Raw genomic sequence first — 20,234 nt, 5'->3', positions numbered from 1 at the left:
AAAAAGAATGAAATAATGCCATTTGCAGCAACATGGATGATCTTGGAGGGCATGATGCTAAGTGAAATGTCGGACAGAGAAAGACAAATACTGTATGATATAACTTATATATGGAATCTAAAATATAAAACAAAGGAATGTATATAACAAAACAGAAACAGACTCATAGATATAGAGAACAAACTAGTGGTTACCAGTGGGAAGAGGGAAGGGGGACAGAGCAATATAGGGGTAGAGGATTAAGAGGTACACACTATTATGTATAAAATAAGCTACAAGGATATATTGTACAACATGGGAAATATAGCAAATATTTCATAATAACTCTAAGTGGTGTATAACCTTTAATACATACATACATACACACATAAATAATGTTAGAAAAAAATATGTCATGATGTGGAGAGATGGTCTTATATTGTAATTATAAACAAAAGTAGTTTACAATAACAACAGGATGATCAGTATTTTTATTTTTTAAAGAAAACAACAAATTGTGTATACATGCATGGAAAAAGACAAGGAGGAAATAGCCCAACATACTCATCATGGTGTGCAATTGTAGGCGTTTTAATTTTCTTCTTTGTAGTTATCTTTGCTTTCTAAAATTTCTATTAGAAGTTTATATTGCTTTTGTAATCAGGAAAAACACTTTTTTGAAAAGAAAATAAATTGAGCACATGCACTTGAGAAGGATGTACGTATCCTTTCAGTACACAATGCAGTCCTACAGAAAGAAAAATGAGCCTGACTTGTCACAGTTTCCTGCAAGAGGATGCTGAGGACCTTATCATATCAGTGCGTGGTGAGGGCACTGGGGGAGAAGTTTCTCTCAGGTCTCAGAACCAGGAAAAGCTACACTGGTTTGCTTTTATCTTAGGGACACTGTGACTCATGTAACTCAACAATCTTCAAACGCTTTTGCCTGAGAATCCCCTGAGATTTTTAAATTTTTATTTCGAAGTAATTTTAGATTTACATGAAAGTTGACAAAAAAAATAGTACAGAGTTCCCGTGTACCCTTCATCCAGTTTTCCTTAATGTCAACTGGCTTAACCATAATACAGTGATCAAAACCAGGAAATTAACCTTGGTACAATAATACTTACTAAATGTTTTAGTCCACTCGGTTTGCTGTAACAAAGTACTGTAGACTGGGTGACTTATAAACAACAGAAATTTATTTTTCACAGTTCTGGAGGCTGGAGGCCTGATAAATGGGTGCCAGCATGGTTGGGTTCTGGTGAGTCCTCCTCTGGGTTGCAAACTGCCATCTTCTCTCTGTGTCCTCACATGGTGGAAGGGGCAAGGGAGCTCTCTGGGGACTCTTTTATAAGGGCACTAATCCCATTCACGAGGGCTCCACCCCCATGACCTAATCACCTCCCAAAGGCCCCACCTCCAAATACCATCATATTGAGGATTAGGATTTCAACATATGAATTTGGGGGAGGGGGGGCACAGACATTCAGTCCATTACACTAAACATCAGAGTTTGTTCTGATTTCCCCAGTCTTTCCACTGATTTTTTTTCTGTTTCAGGATCCCACATAGCATTCAGCTGTCATGTCTCCTTAGTCTCCTCCAATCTGTAACAGTTCTGTCTTTCACGACCTTGATGCTTTTTAAGATACTGGCCAGCTGCTTTGTAGAACGCCCCTCAGTTTGGGGTTGTCTGATTTTTTTCTCATGATTAGATCGAGGTTATATATTTTCGACAAGAATACCACATAAATGATTTGTGCCATTCTCAGTGTTTCCTGACCTTTAATAACAGTGTCCCCTTGCACGTTTTTATCACACAATTTAAAAATCATAAGTGTAAATAATTGCAAAGATGTTATTTCCAATCTATTATAAATATCAGCATTTTAAATATTACTGTTACTTCACTCTTTTAAATGTATTCTAAATACCAAATACTGAAGTGAGTTTTACCCACCATCATTTTATTTTAAAACATATAAACATTTTAAACATTTAACATTTTATTCCTTGAATCTGTATTTTTAGTTCATCTCCCTCAGAGAATTTTATCTTAAGGTAATACATTTTTATATGTGAAATATAATGCTTCCACATCAGACTTCTCTGTAACAAAAATATACTTATAAAGTGAAATTAATTTTTACTTCCTGTATCCATAAAACACTACTAAAATTAGTATTACTACTGTACATAAATGATCAAAACAAAATAAATATATTGAAAGGTTTTGAAAATAATTAACAGTTACAAAAAGCATATTTTTATTTAAATGCATCTCAGTGAAATGGATGGGACTTTTTTTCAGGTATCCATGGACAAATATTACTATATTGCTAGAAAGAGAAAGTTATTCAACATCAATTCTATTTCTAATTTTCTTTCTCTATATACATAAGGACTGAGAAATCTTGTTCATATAAATAAGAAGATGAGACTTGAAAAATTTTATTATAACACTGTCGTATAATTCTATGAGTTCCTTTGAATTCCATACCAAATATCAGAGTGATCTCCCAACAAAAACAACTTTTTTCCATTTTTTATTGCAATATAATTCACGTACCATAAAATGCACCATTTTAAACTGTAAAATTCAGTGGTTTTAGTATATTTTAAACATGGTACAACCATTACCAGTATCCAATTCCAGAATAGTTTCATCACACCAAAAAGAAATTCCTTACACATTAGCAGTCACTTCCCATTTTCTCTTCCCCCAAGCCCTTGGCAACCACTAATCTTTCTGTTTCTATGGATTTTCCTATTCTGGGCATTTCATATAAATGCAATAGTGTAATATGTGGCCTTTTTGGGGGTCTTTTTTTTTCGTTTTTTCTCAGTATTTTCAAGGTTCATTGTTTTTATGGCTGAATAATATTCCATAGTATGGATGTACCTCGTTTTCTTTATCCATTCATCAGTTGATGAACATTTGAGTTGTTTCCACTTTTGGTCATCGTGAATAGTGCTGTTATGAACATTTGTATGCAAGTTTTTGGATGGACATATGTTTTCATTTCTCTTGGGTATATATACCTAGGAGTGGAATTTTGGGGTCTTATGATAACTCTATGTTTAACCTTTTAAGGAAGTGCCAGACTGTTTTCCAAAGTGACTGCACCATTTTCCATTCCCACCAGTAGCGTATGAGCGTTCCAGTTTCTCCACATCCTTGCCAATACTTGTTGGCAAAATCCGTCTTTTTGATTATAGCCATCCTAGTGGGTGTAAAGTGGTATCTCTTCATGGTTTTGATTTGGATTTCCTTGATGGCTAAATGATTTTGGGCATTTTTCATGTACTTATTGGCCATTTGTATATCCTCTTTAGAGAAATATGTCTATTCAGATCTTTGCCCACTTTTAATTGGATTATATGTCCTTTTATTATTAAGTTGTAAGAGGTCTATATATATTCTAGATACAAGTCCCTTATCAAATATATGATTTGCAAATATTTTCTCCCATTCTGCAGGTTGTCTTTTCACTTTCTGAATGGTATAATTTGCAGTATAAAAGTTTTAAATTTTCGTGTAGTCCACGAAAATTTTGTGTATCTCTTTTTTTTTTTTCTTTTGTCACTTGTGTTTTTGGTGTCCTATTTAGAGATCCATTACCTAATTCAAGGTCATGAAGATTTATAACTATGTTTTCTTCTAAGAGTTTTAGTTTTAGTTTTTATGGTTTTAGCTCTGGGTCTCTTGCCATTTCCATATGAATTTTAGGATCATCATGTCAACTTCTGCAAGAAAAGCCAGCTGGGATTTTTTTAGGGATTTCACTGAATCTGTAGATTGTTTTGGGGAGTATTGCCATTGTAACAATACTATGTCTTCTAATCCTTGAACAAGTAATGTCTTTTCATTTATTTATTGCTTCTTTTATTTCATTCAGTGTTGTTTTATAGTTTTCAGTCCACAAGTCTTACACTTCTTTTGTTAAATTTATTCCTAATTATTTTTTTATTGCAAATGGAATTGTTGTTTTGATTTTCAATTCGTCTATTGTTAGTGTATAGTAGTACAATTGATTTTTGTATATTGATCTTGTATCCTGCAACCTTGTTGAACATGTTACTAGCTCTAATATGGTTTTTTTTGGTAGATTCTTTAGGATTTTCTGCATACAAAATTATATTATCTGTGAATAGGGATATTTTTACTTCTTCCTTTCCAATATGGATGCCGTTTATTTCTTTCTCTTGCCTAACTGGCCTGACTAGACTCTCTAGTACAATGTTGAATAGAAGTGGTAAGAGTAGATATCCTTGTCTTGTTCCTGATCTTAGGGAGAAAGCTTTCAGTTTTACACCATTAAATCTGATGTTAGCTGTGGGTTTTTCATAGACGTCCTTTGTCAGATTGAGGAAACTACTTTCTATTTCTAGTTTTTTGAATGTTTTTATCATGAAAGGATATTGGATTGTGTGAAATGCTTATCCTGCATCTACTGAGATGAGCATGTGGGTTTTGTCCTTTGTTCTATTAATATGGTGTATTACATTGATTGATTTTCATACTTTGAACCAACCTTGAATTCATGGGAAAAATCCCACATGGTCATTGTATGTAATCCTTTTTATATGTTGTTGAATTCATGTAATTCATATACCAATAATTACTGGTATTCTGTTAAGGATTTTTCATTATTGTGGTAAAACACACCTATACATAAAATTCACCATTTCAACCATTTCAAAGTGTCCAACTCACTGGCATTTAGTACATTCACAGTATTGTGCAGTCATCATCACTATATAGTTTCAGAACATTTTCATCACCTCAAAAGGAAACCCCATACACATTAAGCAGTCACTCCTCATTCTCCCCTCTCCCTAGCCCTTGGCAACCACTTATGTAATTTCTGTCTCCATGGATTTACCTGTTCTGAATTTTGTTGAGGGTTTTTATATCTATATTCATAAGGGATATTGTCTGCAGTTTTTGCCCAGGTGTGAAGTGCAAATAACTTGGGTGAAATCCTTTCTATTTAGAGAATGACTATTTCAAATTCTTTATCAGTAAAAATGGGGACCTAGCCTTTCTGTAAAACACAATTATTCACAGGCCCCTTTGTACCCCCTTCATTTGGCAAGAGAGGGAGGTGGGCAGAGGAAAGGAAGAGAGCAGTTTTTCAGCTTTGTCTCTCTTCTGTCTGATGGAGAAGGAGGACTTTGGAAGGAAGCCTTCCCATTTATCTTCCTTGCCCTCTAGTCTCCCCTTTCTGTTGCTGTGTTCAGCCCCCAGTTGCCTCAAGTAGCCAGATCCCAGGACAATATCTCTGAGGTCTCTTCTCCTCAGCTGGGGCCTTCGCCCTCAGACTACTCTCAAAATTGCTTCCCTTTTGGGTGTCCCTTGCCTATAACCCTTGCTAACTGGCCAGATGGCATCCATTTGCTTGAACCACATGTTCTTGTTTGCTAAGGTCTCCCTAAAGTCTGTCCAGATTCCCTGAGCATGAGGAATGCCAAGCCCCAAAGTTGTAAAAAAGGGGACCTGCTGGAGGCCAACAAGGAGGTATTTCTGGAGATCACGGTGCTGTTTATGTAATTTTCAAGTAATGCACACAAGCGAGTTCGTCATTTGGTGAAGCAGGCTCAGGGAGTGGGAGTAAAAGTTTACTCCCACCCTTACAGTGCCCCTCATAGCCCAGCCCACCCTACAGCTTTGTTGAGAGCTAAAAGTCCCTGGAGAGACTTGGAGGTGGGGAAGATTTTTTTTCTCCAGGGAGGCTTCCTGGCTCACACTTCTCCAGACCCCAAGGATACTCCCAGACTCAAGGTGATGTCGTTTGAGTGTTTTCAGATAGAGAATTTAAGACTTACTCTGACCTCATGTGCTTTGTGTTTCCAGCTGAATTCAAACTTTCCAAGACTTGGGTTCATTTACCTTTAGTCAAAAATTCCCTTTCTTGGCTCTATTTCTAATTACACATGGGCCTCTAAGTCTTCTTGGCCATCAGGTACCAGTTGATCAAAAGTACCACACATTTAGGTGGGGCCGATGAGGCTGACATCTCCTTTGAAGTTCAAATAGGGTTGGAAATGAGTGCAATATTGCTCACATGATGTCAACTCACATGTTTGAAATATAGTGTGTGACATTTGACAAACTCAGGCACATGGTAAGGCAGCCATTCTGCTTATAGAGCCAAAGATTCCACTCAGGAATAGGGAAATGACTTCCCATTGAGGGTCTGCTTCTCTGTTGATGGTGGACTCAGAATAGGGAGCTCTTTGATGAAGAGTCTGAATGCTATTTCCAACTCTTGGGCAAGTAAGGAGCTATTTGAATGATTTCAGAATTTTAGTAGGCAGACCTACCCTCATCCCTTGCCCTCACTCTGGGGGAGAGTCCCCACTGAAGGCATAAATGTTTTTCCTGCATGGTTGATAAAAGCTACCTGTCATATGTATGTAATATACTTCTCCCTGAAGACTACTCCAGATAGCTTGGGCTTGGCCAGCCAAACCAGAGTAGGCAAATTCCCTGCAAGTAAGCTCTCACTTCCCTCATCTTCACCATAGCAGGCTTTAGAGCACTCCCTTCTGTCGAATCAGGATGAGAGCACAGAACCTTCAATTCAGCACCCCTGGTAATCTGGACCAGTTGCCTGCAGTTGGTATACAAAATAATAATAGTAGCGAATAGTCTTGTTACAATACTGTTATCATTATCTTACAGACAAGGAAACCAAGGCCAAGGGAGGGTACGTTATCTTTCCCAAGGTCAAACTGGCAGAACCTGGGCTGGAATTCTGGTCTGTCTGACTCCAGAGACTACCTCTTAACCATTACACTATGTCAACTCATTCATTCACTCAACAAGTATTTTATCAGCACCAATTATGTGTTAGCACTATTTTAGGCACTAGAGGTACAGCAGTCAGAAGATCATCCGGTGGATCATGACACTATGTGGGCCTCCAGAAGGAAGAAGTCTTCTGGGGATCAATGACATACGATGGAGGGTATATCCATTTGCTAGCAGGATGAGGGATCTCAAAAAGGTGAGAGCTCCAAACTCGAGCACGGGCAGTGTATAAAAACCTCAAGCTGGGGCTTCCCTGGTGGCGCAGTGGTTGGGAATCTGCCTACCAATGCGGGGGACACGGGTTCGAGCCCCGGTCTGGGAGGATCCCGCATGCCGCGGAGCAGCTAGGCCCGCGAGCCACAACTACTGAGCCTGCGCGTCTGGAGCCCGTGCCCCGCAACGGGAGAGGCCGCGACAGTGAGAGGCCCGCGCACCGCGATGAAGAGTGGCCCCCGCTCGCCGCAACTGGAGAAAGCCCTCGCGCAGAAACGAAGACCCAACACAGCCATAGATATAGAAATAAATGAATAAATAAAAATTTTATAAACAAACAAACAAATAAAAAAAAAAACCCTCAAGCTGTGAGGCAAAGGAAGGTAGAGTTTGAGCTCAGCTCTGGTCCTTAGCAGTGTCCTATGGGCTTAGCGTAGGCAGGCTGTGGCCCATGCGCCAGTGCTTGAAGTGAAGGTCAACCACCCAGGGCCCCGTAACCATAGGCCAACCTTATGTTTCCATGTCTGCTCACCCTTTTTTGCTGTTAGCAGCTGAATGTGTGATGCTTGCGGCTCCTTGCAAGGAACTCTGGCAGCGGGTCACCGGCGGGGCTGAGCTCACCCCTCCTATAGATACATTTCTCCCTTGTAAAGGGAAAGGAGATAGATCAAAGGACACCAGGGCCCATGTGCTTCATATGGAGACCTGGGTGAGCTGAAAAGGAAGGGGAGGAGGGGACTAGGGTAGGCTACAGCCGGGCCATGATTTATTGGCTTGTTTTGCTCCTGCACTTCTGTTTACCCAGCTGGGCCCGCTGCTGCCCAGGGTCCCGGCATGTGCACAGCCACTCTGGCCAGTCTTTGTGGTAGTGTCAGAGAGAGCGTGGACTGTGTCAGCTCCTGGCAAAACTGAGGCAGTGGGGTTTGTGTTTGATGGTTGCAACACTCCTACCCCACTGGGCCTTTTCTCACCCCCATGGGGTACCCCCTCCCAACACACGTATCCCAATCTCAGCCACAAAACCCCTGGGGCCTTTTTCTCCTTAGTGGAGCCTGGTGTCACTCAGGCATCTAAGACATACCTACGCTAACAGGTAAGCATCTGCCAACAGCCTCAAGCCTAATTCTTCCAGCATTTAAAAACGCTGGGCACCTCTTTACTTAACCCATTCAAGGTAGATAAGAACAGACCGCCTCAGGAGAAGAAATGAAACAAATAGCTTGTGGAAGAGTTGTAGATCCAAGAACATGAATCGAGTTCCTAGTCTTCTAGGCCAGTCTTCTAAATCCTGGCATCTCAATAAAGCTCGCTGACTGGTTTAAACAGCAATAGAGAAGTCTTGGCAGCCCCACGTTAGAATGATTTCAGAACTCTGTGTGTGCACGTGCCGAGACAGAGAGAGAGACAGATAAGGTGGTAGTGGTGGTGGTCAGGATTTGAGGATGCAAAGGGCCCCTCCAGGTACATGTGGTCAATGGTCTGCCAGTGCGTAGAATCAGCTCCACTTCTCCTAAAAACCAACACAATAAATTAGGAGTTTGGGATTAGCAGATACAAACTACCATATATAAAATAGGCAAACAACAAGGTCCTACTGGATAGCGCAGGGAACTATATTCAATAATCCTGTAATAAACCGTGGTGGAAAAGAATATGAAAAAGAAAATACACACACACACACACACACATATGTGTATAACACTGCTGTACACCAGAAACTAACAAAACATTGTAAATCAACTATACTTCAATTTAAAAAAAGAAGAAAGAAAAACTCTCTGGGGAAAAAAAAAAAAAAAAAAAAAACCAACACAACCCCAAACCAAACAGAAGGGAGTAGCAACTGGTGGCAGAGGGCCCCTGGGCCTTGAGTAAGCACAGAGCGGGTGGTTCTGAGTGGGGCTTTCAAATCCCAGCTCTGCTACTTTTTAAATCTTTGACCTGAGCCAAGTTGCTAGCTTAGTTTAGCTTAGCTTAGCTTCTCTTAGTCTCAGAATCACCCTCTCTAAAATGGGAGCCACACCTGCCTCACTTCATTGTTGTGGATATTGAACATGATAAAGTCTGTCAGGCACTTAGCAACCCAACTGCACGATCAATACGAGAGGGCTGTGATGATCAAGATGAGGATTCCGGAGAACAGAGGATGGGACACCTGAAAGCTTCAGCACTTTTGATGTTCACTCCTAGTGTTTCCACAGTTCAGAGGAACGTTTGGAAGGTGGAAACAACCCAGGTGTTCATTGATGGATGAATGGATAAACAAAATGTATCAATAGTATACACATACAATAGAACACTATTTAGCCTTAAAAAGGAAGGAAATTCTGACACACGCTAGAACATGGATGGACCTTGAAAACATTATGCTAAGTGAAATGAGCCAGTCACAAAAAGACAAATACTGTATGATTCCACTTGCAGGAGGGACCTGCAGTAATCAAATTCATTGAAACAGAAAGTAGGATGGTAGTTGCCAGGGACTTGAGGTAGGGGGAGAAGGGAAGTTGTTTAATGTGTACAGAGTTTCAGTTTGGGAAGATGAAAAGAGTTCTGGAGATGGATGGTTGCACAACAATGTGAATGTACATGACGCCACTGAACTGTACACTTGTTAAAACGGTAAACTTTATGTTAGCGATCTGTTACCACAATTTTTTTTGAAATTAAAGTTTGAGAATTGATGGGGTTAGGGGTGTATGCGTGAGGAATGAGAGCGGGGAAAAGCCCTGGTACATAGATGAGTGCTCCAGTGAAAGCCTTGCTGGGATTCTACTATGTTCTACCCTACTATGAGAGGGCAGCTGATTTCCATAAAGGGGCAGAGACAGAGAAAACAGAAGTAGGAGAGGACGATGGCCTGGGGCTGTCAGTGTGAAACAAAAGATACAAGAGAATAGAGGTTTCTGAGCTCTGAAAATGCAGCAAGCTAGGAAAGAAGGCTCCATCCCAAGGCTATGGTCACCTATGGTGAGCACCAAAGCCCGTTTGGACCACAGCTGCAGCCAGAAGGGGAGACCTTAGAAGGGAAGGAGGAGGTGCCTTGGGCTGGCCTGACGTAAAAATGGCAGAGATTCGCGAATGCAATCAGCTCAACTCCCCATCATTTCCAAGGTAGAGTGGCTGGGACCAGCCTCTTCCTCCAATCCCGCTCCCTCCGGCTCCACAGGGCACTGCAAGGATGCCCTTCTCCTTCAGTTGGGCTGCCTGGTTTCCCTGGAGAGGAGGATATGGAGGCAGGGCTTCCAGTCCTCACATCCCTGCCAGACCTACCTCCTGGCTGGACCATACCGGCCCCTGCACCCATGGCCCCTGTCCATGTGGACACACCTGAGTCCAGGACCGGCACAAGCTGAAGAGATCCCAGCCCAGGCACGGAGGGAATTAGGCACGTCTTCTCTGCTCCTGAAGTAATGTTTGTCTTTCAAATCCTGCCAACCAAAATGGCTTGGGCTGTGATTTACCATCACACCGTTATGTCATACTTCCTTACTGCTTTTATGACCAAGAAAGACTCCAGGCACAGTAGCCATATTATGTCCCAGTAAACTCCTGCCCAAATTAAGTCACTATTTCTGGTCCCTGTCGCTGTTCAAAAATGACATCCGAGGATAATTGCTGTTTTAGGGGCACATTTTAAGGCAAATGCAAGAAATAATGAATGTACCTATTTTCTGACTGAAATTTGCATCCGTCTTTTTACCCTCTCCTGGCAAACATGTTTTATGTTTATATAAACAGCCCTTAGTAAAAATGTACAGCTGCAAAGCATCTTACTACTCAATGCTTTCTGGTTAAGAAAATTGCCCATAATCGCAGTTGACTTTCCTATTTGTAACAGAATATTATTTTTCATTGATGCATGGCTGCAGCCCAATGTGTGAACATTATAAACGCAGTGGGAGGCTTATCTGAGGTTGCAAGCACTTCATTCATTCATTCCTTCAGTCAATCAACAAACTTGTTTTGTGGATTTACCATGTGGGGTTTAGGACCTTTAACAGCAGAGGGAAAATCATCCGCAGAGACATGAGAGAGCATGGCAGTCACCGATATGATAAGGATAGCCACTGTCAACCGCAGTTGATGTGCCATGATTGGCTGTAAAGTGTGACATCAATAATCTGTTACTGATAATAGTGAACGTACCAAAATTTACTTTAGTTATAAGTTGGAATGGATTCAAGGTTCTCCTTATAGTAACAGCGTCACTCTCCCTTGCTTGCATTTCAGTACGTTTTAATGAGAGTTAGAGAAAAGGGTCTAATTACCAGCCAGCATGCCGAGAATCGTCTATTCCCAGACTTCACCCACGGGGGTGTATCACGCTTATGAACATCATCTGTCAGTTGTATCACAGTTTAGAGTTGTTGGAGTGGCCCACAAGGTGTGTGTTACGTGGGGGAGTAGAGAGAGGTGAACCTGGGGAGGTCCGATGGGTAGGTGCAGCTTTTCAGAGCTTGAATAAACACATTTTCGACTGGATTGCTCCCAAGTTTTGCAGAGCTAATTGTTGTTGACATCACAGAGCTACTGCTCATTTATCAAGTTCCAGTCTTTCCCCAGATACAGAGATGGGATCTTAGTTGAAGTAGTGACTGTCAGCCCATACTTGTGACTTTAGCCTGTCTTGGAGAAGCCATAATTATACTTCTCACAGTCAACTGCTCCTAATACTGGCTGCATTGCATGTTGAGCGCCTTAGAAATGAGAATGTGACCCAAGAAGCAGCTTCCAGGCTAGGTTTCATGGAGTGATTGTATTGTGCACGTCATATATCTGTCTTGGAAAACAGATGGAAATTCTCAGTAAAGAGTCAAACTAGGGCTTCCCTGGTGGCGCAGTGGTTGAGAATCTGCCTGCCAATGCAGGGGACTACGGGTTCGGGCCCTGGTCTGGGAGGATCCCACATGCCGCGGAGCGACTAAGCCCGTGAGCCACAACTACTGAGCCTGCGCGTCGGGAGCCCGTGCTCCGCAACAAGAGAGGCCGCGAGAGTGAGAGGCCCGCGCACCGCGATGAAGAGTGGCCCCTGCTCGCCGCAACTGGAGAAGGCCCTCGCACAGAAACGAAGACCCAACACAGCCAAAAATAAAAAAAAAAAAAAAAAAAAAAAGAGTCAAACTAGAAAAGGAACTTACTAATAATGAACTTGATATGCTATCTCTACTGGGCGTGTGGCGGGCTGCTGGGGGTACAGAGAAGGGATGCCGGTGTTGCCTTACCTTTCCAATATAAACTGGATTTCTGGAATTAACCAAAAGATAGATGGAATAATACCTCACATGCAAATAGAATAAGTGATTGGCTTGGTGTTCTGATTTGAAGCCTACCCAAAATGTTTCCCTGCCCCTGAAACTACTCTCCCACTGGTGCTTGATTTTCTAATATTAGAAATTGTGGTAGAATTACTTTATTTGTTTAAAAACTATGCTTTGTTCTTTTAACTGTTTTTCTTTTTCTTCTTTTTTTTTTCAAATGTATGCTTTAGGAAAGGAGGATACTTTAAAAAAAAAATAAGACGCGCATTCAGGAATGAACTGGAAGCCTGCTAGAATTGTTAAGAAGACCAATTGTGTGGAGATGCAACCTCAGTAATTAATCAGTGAGCAGCTAGCAGCCAAATATCTGATGAGAGGGAGGAGGCCCTCGCCTTTGAGGGGGGAAAATGACTCCCTTCTGATTGAAAAAGCACCATCCCAGACCTTCTTGCTGCTGACATGCAGATGTACATCTGGCTGTAATCTCTCACTCCCTGCTAGCCTTTGCCAAGCTGTGTGGAACAGAAATCCCGTTTCTCCCCCATGTAAGGAGACAGAGAGAAATTGAATAGTTACATAGTTAAAATTCTGAGCACTGGCGAGGAGAAGGAACATGCCCAAAGCAATAAAAAGACTCTCACTTAAAAACTGTGGCTGAAGAAAGATTCCAGCAGTTTAAACAACTGGTTGAGTTGATTGGGGTGAAGGGAGTAGGCGTCTCAGAGCCACGGACAGGTCTTGATACTCTGCAGACAAGCCAAGAAATCTTTAAATTGTGTTCAATCTACTCAAGGTTGGTGAACAAGACAGAACAAATGCTTGATAAAAGTTGACGGGATTTATTTGTACCTAGGTGTCTGTGTTTCAATAAATCCTGCTCTAAATTTTATTTTCTGTGGAGTTGTTTTAAATGCAGGTTTATTGATAAAGAGTGAAAGCATAATTAAGTGGGGAAATGTGCTCTGTTCCCTCTCTCTGAGCTGTCCAACTTAAGGGAAACCTATCATTCTGTCAAAGTGGTGGCAACTCACCCAAATTGCAGGACTAGCACATCGGAGGAAAATCACACCCTTTGAAGTTCTGCCTGCAAAACTTAGTAACCCACAATTCAGAAGTGACAGCAAACACCACAGTGCCTCTGCCTTTGGATTAAACACTGCAGCCTTCTTTAAAAGTGCAAATGTCCCTGGGAAGGTTAACATATAAAGTTACTAGGTCCTTAATAGGGTGGTTCCTCAAACTGAGTATTTATCAGAACCATCTGACAACACATCTTTCATTTATCTTGAGAACTTCAAAAATGCAGGACAGTATAGAGAAGAATATAGCAAACACTTGTGTTCTTGCCACGCAGAGTGGAAATACAGTACTATATTTACTTTGTCTTCCGTTAAAAAAAATAGAATAGTTTAATAGAACAGATTTTTTAAATAGTTTATTTTTTAAAATAAACTACAGGAAAAGTTGAAGTTCCCTTAATCTCCCACTTCTAGACCATCCATTTTCCTTAATTTGATACATTTTTTTCCAGGCCGTAAATAATACATTATATGGTTTTGTATGTACTTTTAAAATTCAGCATTACGTTCTTGAGATCAATCCATGTGGGTGCATAATGATCTAGTTTGTTTTCACTGCTGAACCGTTAACCTATAGTACAACCATGACACATTTCATTTATTCATTCCCCAACTGATGGATATTTATGTTGTTTCCTTTTTTTTTTTTTTTTTTTTACTATTAAAAACAACTTGCAGTGAACACAGGTGTCCGCGTGTCTTTGTACACTAGGTGGCAAATTCTCCAGAGTATGTACCTTTTAGATAGTAGAGTGGGATTGCCGAGTTAAAGAGTACACACACTTTTAGTTTTTCTGGGTCTTGGCAGGTTGCTTTCCAAAGTGTCTGTACCGAATAACGGACACCAGTCTATGTGGTCCCACGACACCATACCATTGACAACTCTTGAGTTTTAATTTTTGCCAATCCGACAAGTAAAAATCATGTCTCCTTTTTCTTAATTTCCATGAACACTAGTGAGGTTGAGCATCTTTTCGTATATTTATAGATCACTCTAGTTTCTTGGGTCTATTGCCTGTTAGTAATCTTTGCCCGTTTTTCTTTTGGGCTGGTTGCCTTTTAAAAATTGATTTGTTTTATGTCTTTTAGATGCTGTTTCTTTTTCAGTTTTTGCATGGCAAATATCTCCTCCCACTATATGGCTTGTTTTCACTTTATAGTGTTGTTTTTTTCTATAGACATTTTAATATTTAACGCAACCTCATTTATCCATCTTTTCTTTTAAACTTTTTGAGGTTTTTGGATGTGATTAACGAATTCTTCCTTACTCTTAGACCATAAAGATATTCTATATTTGCATCAAAATGTTATGAAATTCTGCTTTTAACATGTAGATCTTTAACTCATTTTGAACGGATTCTCAGGTAGGATTTGAAGAAGTTAATCTAATTTTTATCTTTTCTCACATGGATCATTTTAATACCATTTATTGAATAGTCTATATCATATCCTCCATGATTTATAATCAACCTCTGTCATATATCCAGTTCTCATAGATTTATATGAGTTGTTTTTAGGCTCTTTTAGATTCCACTGGTCTGTTTGTTTATCCATCTGCCAATCCCACAGCACTCTTTTAATTGCTATAACATAATAAGTGTTGAGAATCTGCCCCCCCCCCCATTGATCTTCTTCGAAATTGTTTTGTCTGTTCTTGGTGCATGACTCTTCTATATAAATTTTAGGATCAGCTTGTAAGGATCCATTAAAAACCCTGTTGTGATTTTGATTGAACTTGAATTAAGTGTATAGATCAACTTGAAGAGAATTGCCATCTTGATGCTGAGTCTTCTCATACATCATCATGGTATATCTTTCTTTTTGAGGTTACCCTTTTCTAAACTTAATTTTTTTAATATTTGCCTAATTAGATTTTTTAATAATTTATTACAGATTTTGGAATATTTGCTGTGGTTATTTATTTATTTATTTATTTATTTATTTTTGGCTGCATTGGGTCTTCGTTGCTGCGTGCGGGTCTTTCTCTAGTTACAGCGAGTGGGGGCTACTCTTCGTTGCAGTGCATAGGCTTCTCATTGCGGTGGCTTCTCTTGTTGCGGAGCACGGGCTCTAGGCACACAGTCTTCAGTAGTTGTGGCACGCGGCTCAGTAGTTGTGGCTCGCAGGCTTAGTTGCTCCGTGGCATGTGGGATCTTCCCAGACCAGGGCTCGAACCCATGTCCCCTGCATTGGCAGGCAGATTCTTAACCGCTGCGCCACCAGGGAAGTCCCTAAACTTTTAATTTTGATATAATTATGGATTCATAGGATGTTGGAAATGTAGTATAGAGACATCTCCTGTACTGTTCACCCATTTTCTCACAGTGGTTATTACATCTTGGTTTTTCAAACAACTTTATTGAGGTACAACTGATATAAAAAACCCTGGACATATTTAATGTGTATAATTTAATTGGATAATTTGATGAGTTTGAAGATATGCATATACCCATGAAACCATCACCACAATCAGGTAATAAGCTATATACAATACCTCTAAAAGTTTCTTCCTGCCCCTTTGTTTGGTTGTTGTTGTTCTTTTGTCATTAGAAACTTAACATGAGATCTACCCTCTTAACAAGTTTTTAAGTGTACGGTGCTGAATTGTTGACTATAAGCACAATGTTGTACAGCAGATCTCTAGAACTTATTCATCTTACATAACTGAAACTTTATGTCCGTGGTTACATTTTACATAACTAGAGTACAGTTTCAAACCCAGGGATTCAACATTGGTTCAATGTTCGTGTGTACTTCTAAGCCATTTTATCCTGTGTAGATTTGTATAACCTCCACTGCAATCAAGATACAGAACTATTCCAACACCACAAAGATAGCCCTCATGCTACCCTTTTATAGTTACATCCACCCCATCTCTGACTCTCAGAAACCACTAATCTGTTCATCTCTACAGTTTTGTCATCTCAAGAATGTTATATAAATGGCATCATACACTATGTGACCTTTTGAGATTGTCTTTTTTATTCAGCATAATTCCTTAGATATTCATCCAAGTTGTTGTGTGTATCAATGGTTTTCTCCTTTTTATTGCCGAGTAATAGCCCATGGTATGGATGTACTACACTTTGTTGAACCATTCACCTATTGAGGGACATTTTAGTTGTCTCTGTTTTGGGTGTTTTCTGTTTGTTCTGTCTTTTGTCTTCATTTTCTTGTTTTCCTGTGGGTTACTTAAACATTTTTTAGAATTTCATTTTGATTTATCTACAGATGTTTTAGTGTATCTCTTCATATAGCTATATACATAACTTATCACAGCCTACTGGTGTCATTTACCTATTAGAGCAAAGTATAAAATTTTTGCTTCTCTTTATGTCCCTTTACCTCCCCCCACCCCACACATGATTGTCTTAAGTATTTCCTTTACATACATTGAGAAACATATTAGACAGTGTTTTACTTTTGGCTTCAATCATCAAACATAATTTAGAAAACTCAAGAGAAGAAGGAAAGCCTATTGTATTTACCCATTTTTTTGTTCTTTCTTTGTTCTTCCTTCCTTCCTGATGTTCTATGATTCCTTCTTTTATTATTTCTTTCTGTCTGAAGAACTTCCTTTAGCCATTCTTTAAGGGTTGGCTTACTAGTGACAAATTCTTTTAATTTTCCTTCATCTGAGAATGTCTTGATTTCCCCTTCTTTCCTGAAGTATACTTTTGCTGGATGTAGAGTTCCGTGCTAGCAGTACTTTTCTTTCAGCACTTGAAAAACATTGTGCCACTTCCTTGTGACCTCCATAGGTTCTGAAGAGAAATCCACTAACATTGGAATTGTTTTTTCCTTCTACTTAAGGTATCATTTCTCTCTGGCTGCTTTCAAGATTTTTTCTTTTTATTTAGCTTTCAGAAGTTTGACTATGTATCTCTGCCTGGATTTCTTTGGGTTTATCCTTTTGGGGATGAGTTTTTATTTGATCTTGAGTGTGATTTGAAACCATTAGAGGGTTTTGAGCATGGAGGCAACGAGATCTCATTTGTATCTTTAAAAGATAACTTTGGCTACTGTGTAAAGAAAGGATGGTAGAGGGGCAACAGGGGAAACAGAAAGACCAGTTAGGAGGCTAATGCAGTAGCCTGGATGACAGGCTATAGTGGCTTGGATTAAGATGGTAGCAAGTGAATGTAGCAGTAAATAGGGGCAGATTTTTTTTTTTTATTTCTTCTTTTTCTTTATGATTTACATGATTCTCAGAGTTCAGTTACTTGAAGAGTTACTTTTTTTTAATTAATTAAAGATTTTTTTAAACATAACAAAATGATATACACTTCATTCAATGGAGTTGATACGTATGTGTTGTTTTTTTTTTTTTTTTGTATTTAAAAGCATCACTGATGTGGACAAACTGAAAACACAAGATAGTGCTTTAACAATTTGCTAAATATAAAGAGGACTTATGGAGAAAAGGGATTAGGCAAACCACTTGCTTGTGGAATATCCCCATTCTTTAAGAGAGACCACACAAGAATACAGATAGACTGGGTCTAGGACTGACTACACCAGTGGGTGGGTCTTTGGATTAGCAATATCAGTATCACTTGAGAACTTGTTGGAAATACAAATTATTAGACCTCCACCTAAATTTACTGAATCAGAAACTCTGACCCAGAAGACAGCTTTAACAAAACCTGCAGGGGATTACCATGCACACTGAAGCTTGAAGACAAAGGTTTGAATCCTGCCTCTGTCATCATCAAGCTGAGTAACTTATACACATCCCAAATTTATGGAATTTCAAGCCCATCATCTCTAAAAGGAAATAAACATCATCCACATTGCAGGCAGGCCTGTCAAGAGAATTCACAGAGACAATGAACATGAAAACACTTTGTAAACCTAAAAAACTGTAGAAACATGAGCAACCTATTATCTATCATGTGGAAAATTTTTAAAAGCTTTTGAAACTCATAATGATATTCATTCAATATATGATAAAGCATGCATGTCTGTTCTTTTTTTTTTAACATCAGAAAGGGGCAGATTTGAACTCTGTTTTGGAGAGAGACTTGAAAAGACTTGAAAGATTCATTATATGGGGGCTGAGGGTAAAGAGGAAAGGAGAAATTAGGATGACGCCTTGTTTGAGGCTGGAGTTAACTATGTGGATGGTGACGCCATTTTCTAAAGTATGGAAGACCAAGGTAGGAGTATATTTTGGGGTAAAATTAAGAGTTCTCTTTTGGTCACATTACATTTAAGATTCTGTGACAGATATACAAGTGGATATTCCAAGAAGGCAGATAGATATATGAGTCTAGAGCTCAAGAGGAGATGTCAAGATTGTAGAGATAAATTTGGAAGTCATCAGCATAGAGATACTGTTTAAAGTCATGGGAATGTATGAGATAATCTAGGCCATAGTGAAGCTGGAAAAGAGGGCTAAGGCTTTAGCCTTGGGATACTTTAACATTTAGAGGTGAAACAGAGATGGGAAAGACAGCAAAAAAGACTGAGAAGAAACAGCAAGTAAGCAGGAGTAAAACCAGGAATTTATCCTAATAAGATGATTGGACAAGCACGCAGAGATATACATGTACAAGTATGCTCATCACAGAATTTTTATAATAGCAGAAGTTGGAAATAAATTTCTTTAGGGAGATGATTAAATAAGTCATGGTGCATATATACTATAGAATATGCCGGGCAGACATTAAAAGGATGGCATAAATCAACATTTATTGACATATAAAGAGGGCCACAACACATTCTTACATGAAAGAGCAGGTTACAAAATTGCATATAGAGTGTGATGTAAAATTATATGTACATTTAATGTAAATTTATATGTATTTATGTGTATGTATGTAAATGCCGTCATGAAGGTAGGAGGTTTGTTTTTCTACTTTGTTTATTGATGTATCCCTTGAATCTAAAACACTGTTTAGCACCTAGTAGGCACTAATAAGTATTTTTTGAAGGGATGAATGAATGTTGAAAAACGCTCACCGAAATGTTCAGAGTGGTTTTCTCTGGGTCTTGTGATTAAGAGTATTTATTTTCCTTTCTTTTATATATGTTTTGAACTTATAAACAATGAGCATACCTTCTTTTTATCAGGAAGAAAATTCTTTTAATTTTTGAAACCACCATCACCATATCAGTTACCTATGACCTCCAAGTACCCCTGTTTGGCTGAATTCTGAGCAAAGCAGTTGCTTTGCCATTGTAAATCCATATTTGGGCAGGAAGATCAGAATGATAGCAAAGAGATATGTTGGCTCTTGGAGAGCTGCAGGCAGGAAAAATGAACTAGGTGGTAAAGACCGATAGGAGCTGCAAGGAAGAAAGACCCATATGCCTTTGGGGAAAGAAAGGAGTTGAGCTGGGTTTTTCAAAACAGAGCAGCATAGCATAAGCTGAGAGCCCCTTGCAAAACCTGACCTGCGGGGAGAGGATCCTGTGGAATCCAGAGAGCACAGTGATTTCTGCAAGCTAAATTCTTGACTCACGATTGTGGATGGATAGAGGAGTTAATAAAAGAGTCAAGCTGTGCTTCCAAAGATTGTGCTCTTTGGTACAGAAATGCCTCATTCCCTTTGGTGGCGGCAGTAGAAAATGACGGAAGCCTCTGTTTGAAGAAGTCCTTGGTTCTCTTATTTTTTTTTCAGTGGCTATGTAAAAAGCAAGTCGGATTATGATCTTTGAATAACTGATTGGACATTCTTTGGGATTTCATAGATGTGTTTGCCAATCACTCTCTGGCCTCCCCTCCACTCTCCCACATTAGCCTCCTGCTCCCCTCACCAGAAGGTACCTAGGTTTCTCCAATGTGGAAGGTTAATCTGCTTGCGTTCCTCCTGTACTGTATTACGCTAAATGAGCGCTCATTTCCTTCCTGGCCTTGACTTACAAGATACTTTCTTC

General features: G+C 39.6%; 1 protein-coding gene across 1 annotated transcript in view; it reads left to right on the top strand.

Annotated features, from left to right (window-relative positions):
• The window catches only part of PABIR2 (PABIR family member 2), a 78,975-nt gene extending 65,813 nt beyond the window's left edge, over positions 1 to 13,162 (top strand). Inside the window, exon 10 of the mRNA XM_068533009.1 lies at positions 12,504 to 13,162. Within this exon, the coding sequence (XP_068389110.1) occupies positions 12,504 to 12,567 (64 nt within the window). The 3' untranslated portion in view covers positions 12,568 to 13,162. The remainder of the gene's footprint in view (positions 1 to 12,503) is intronic.
• The last annotated feature ends 7,072 nt before the right edge of the window (positions 13,163 to 20,234 follow it).

The sequence above is a fragment of the Eschrichtius robustus genome, chromosome X (assembly GCF_028021215.1).
Source record: "Eschrichtius robustus isolate mEscRob2 chromosome X, mEscRob2.pri, whole genome shotgun sequence".
NCBI lineage: Eukaryota > Metazoa > Chordata > Mammalia > Artiodactyla > Eschrichtiidae > Eschrichtius > Eschrichtius robustus.
The sequence above is the reverse complement of the archived record's forward strand: the minus strand, read 5'-3'. Positions and strand labels throughout refer to the sequence as shown.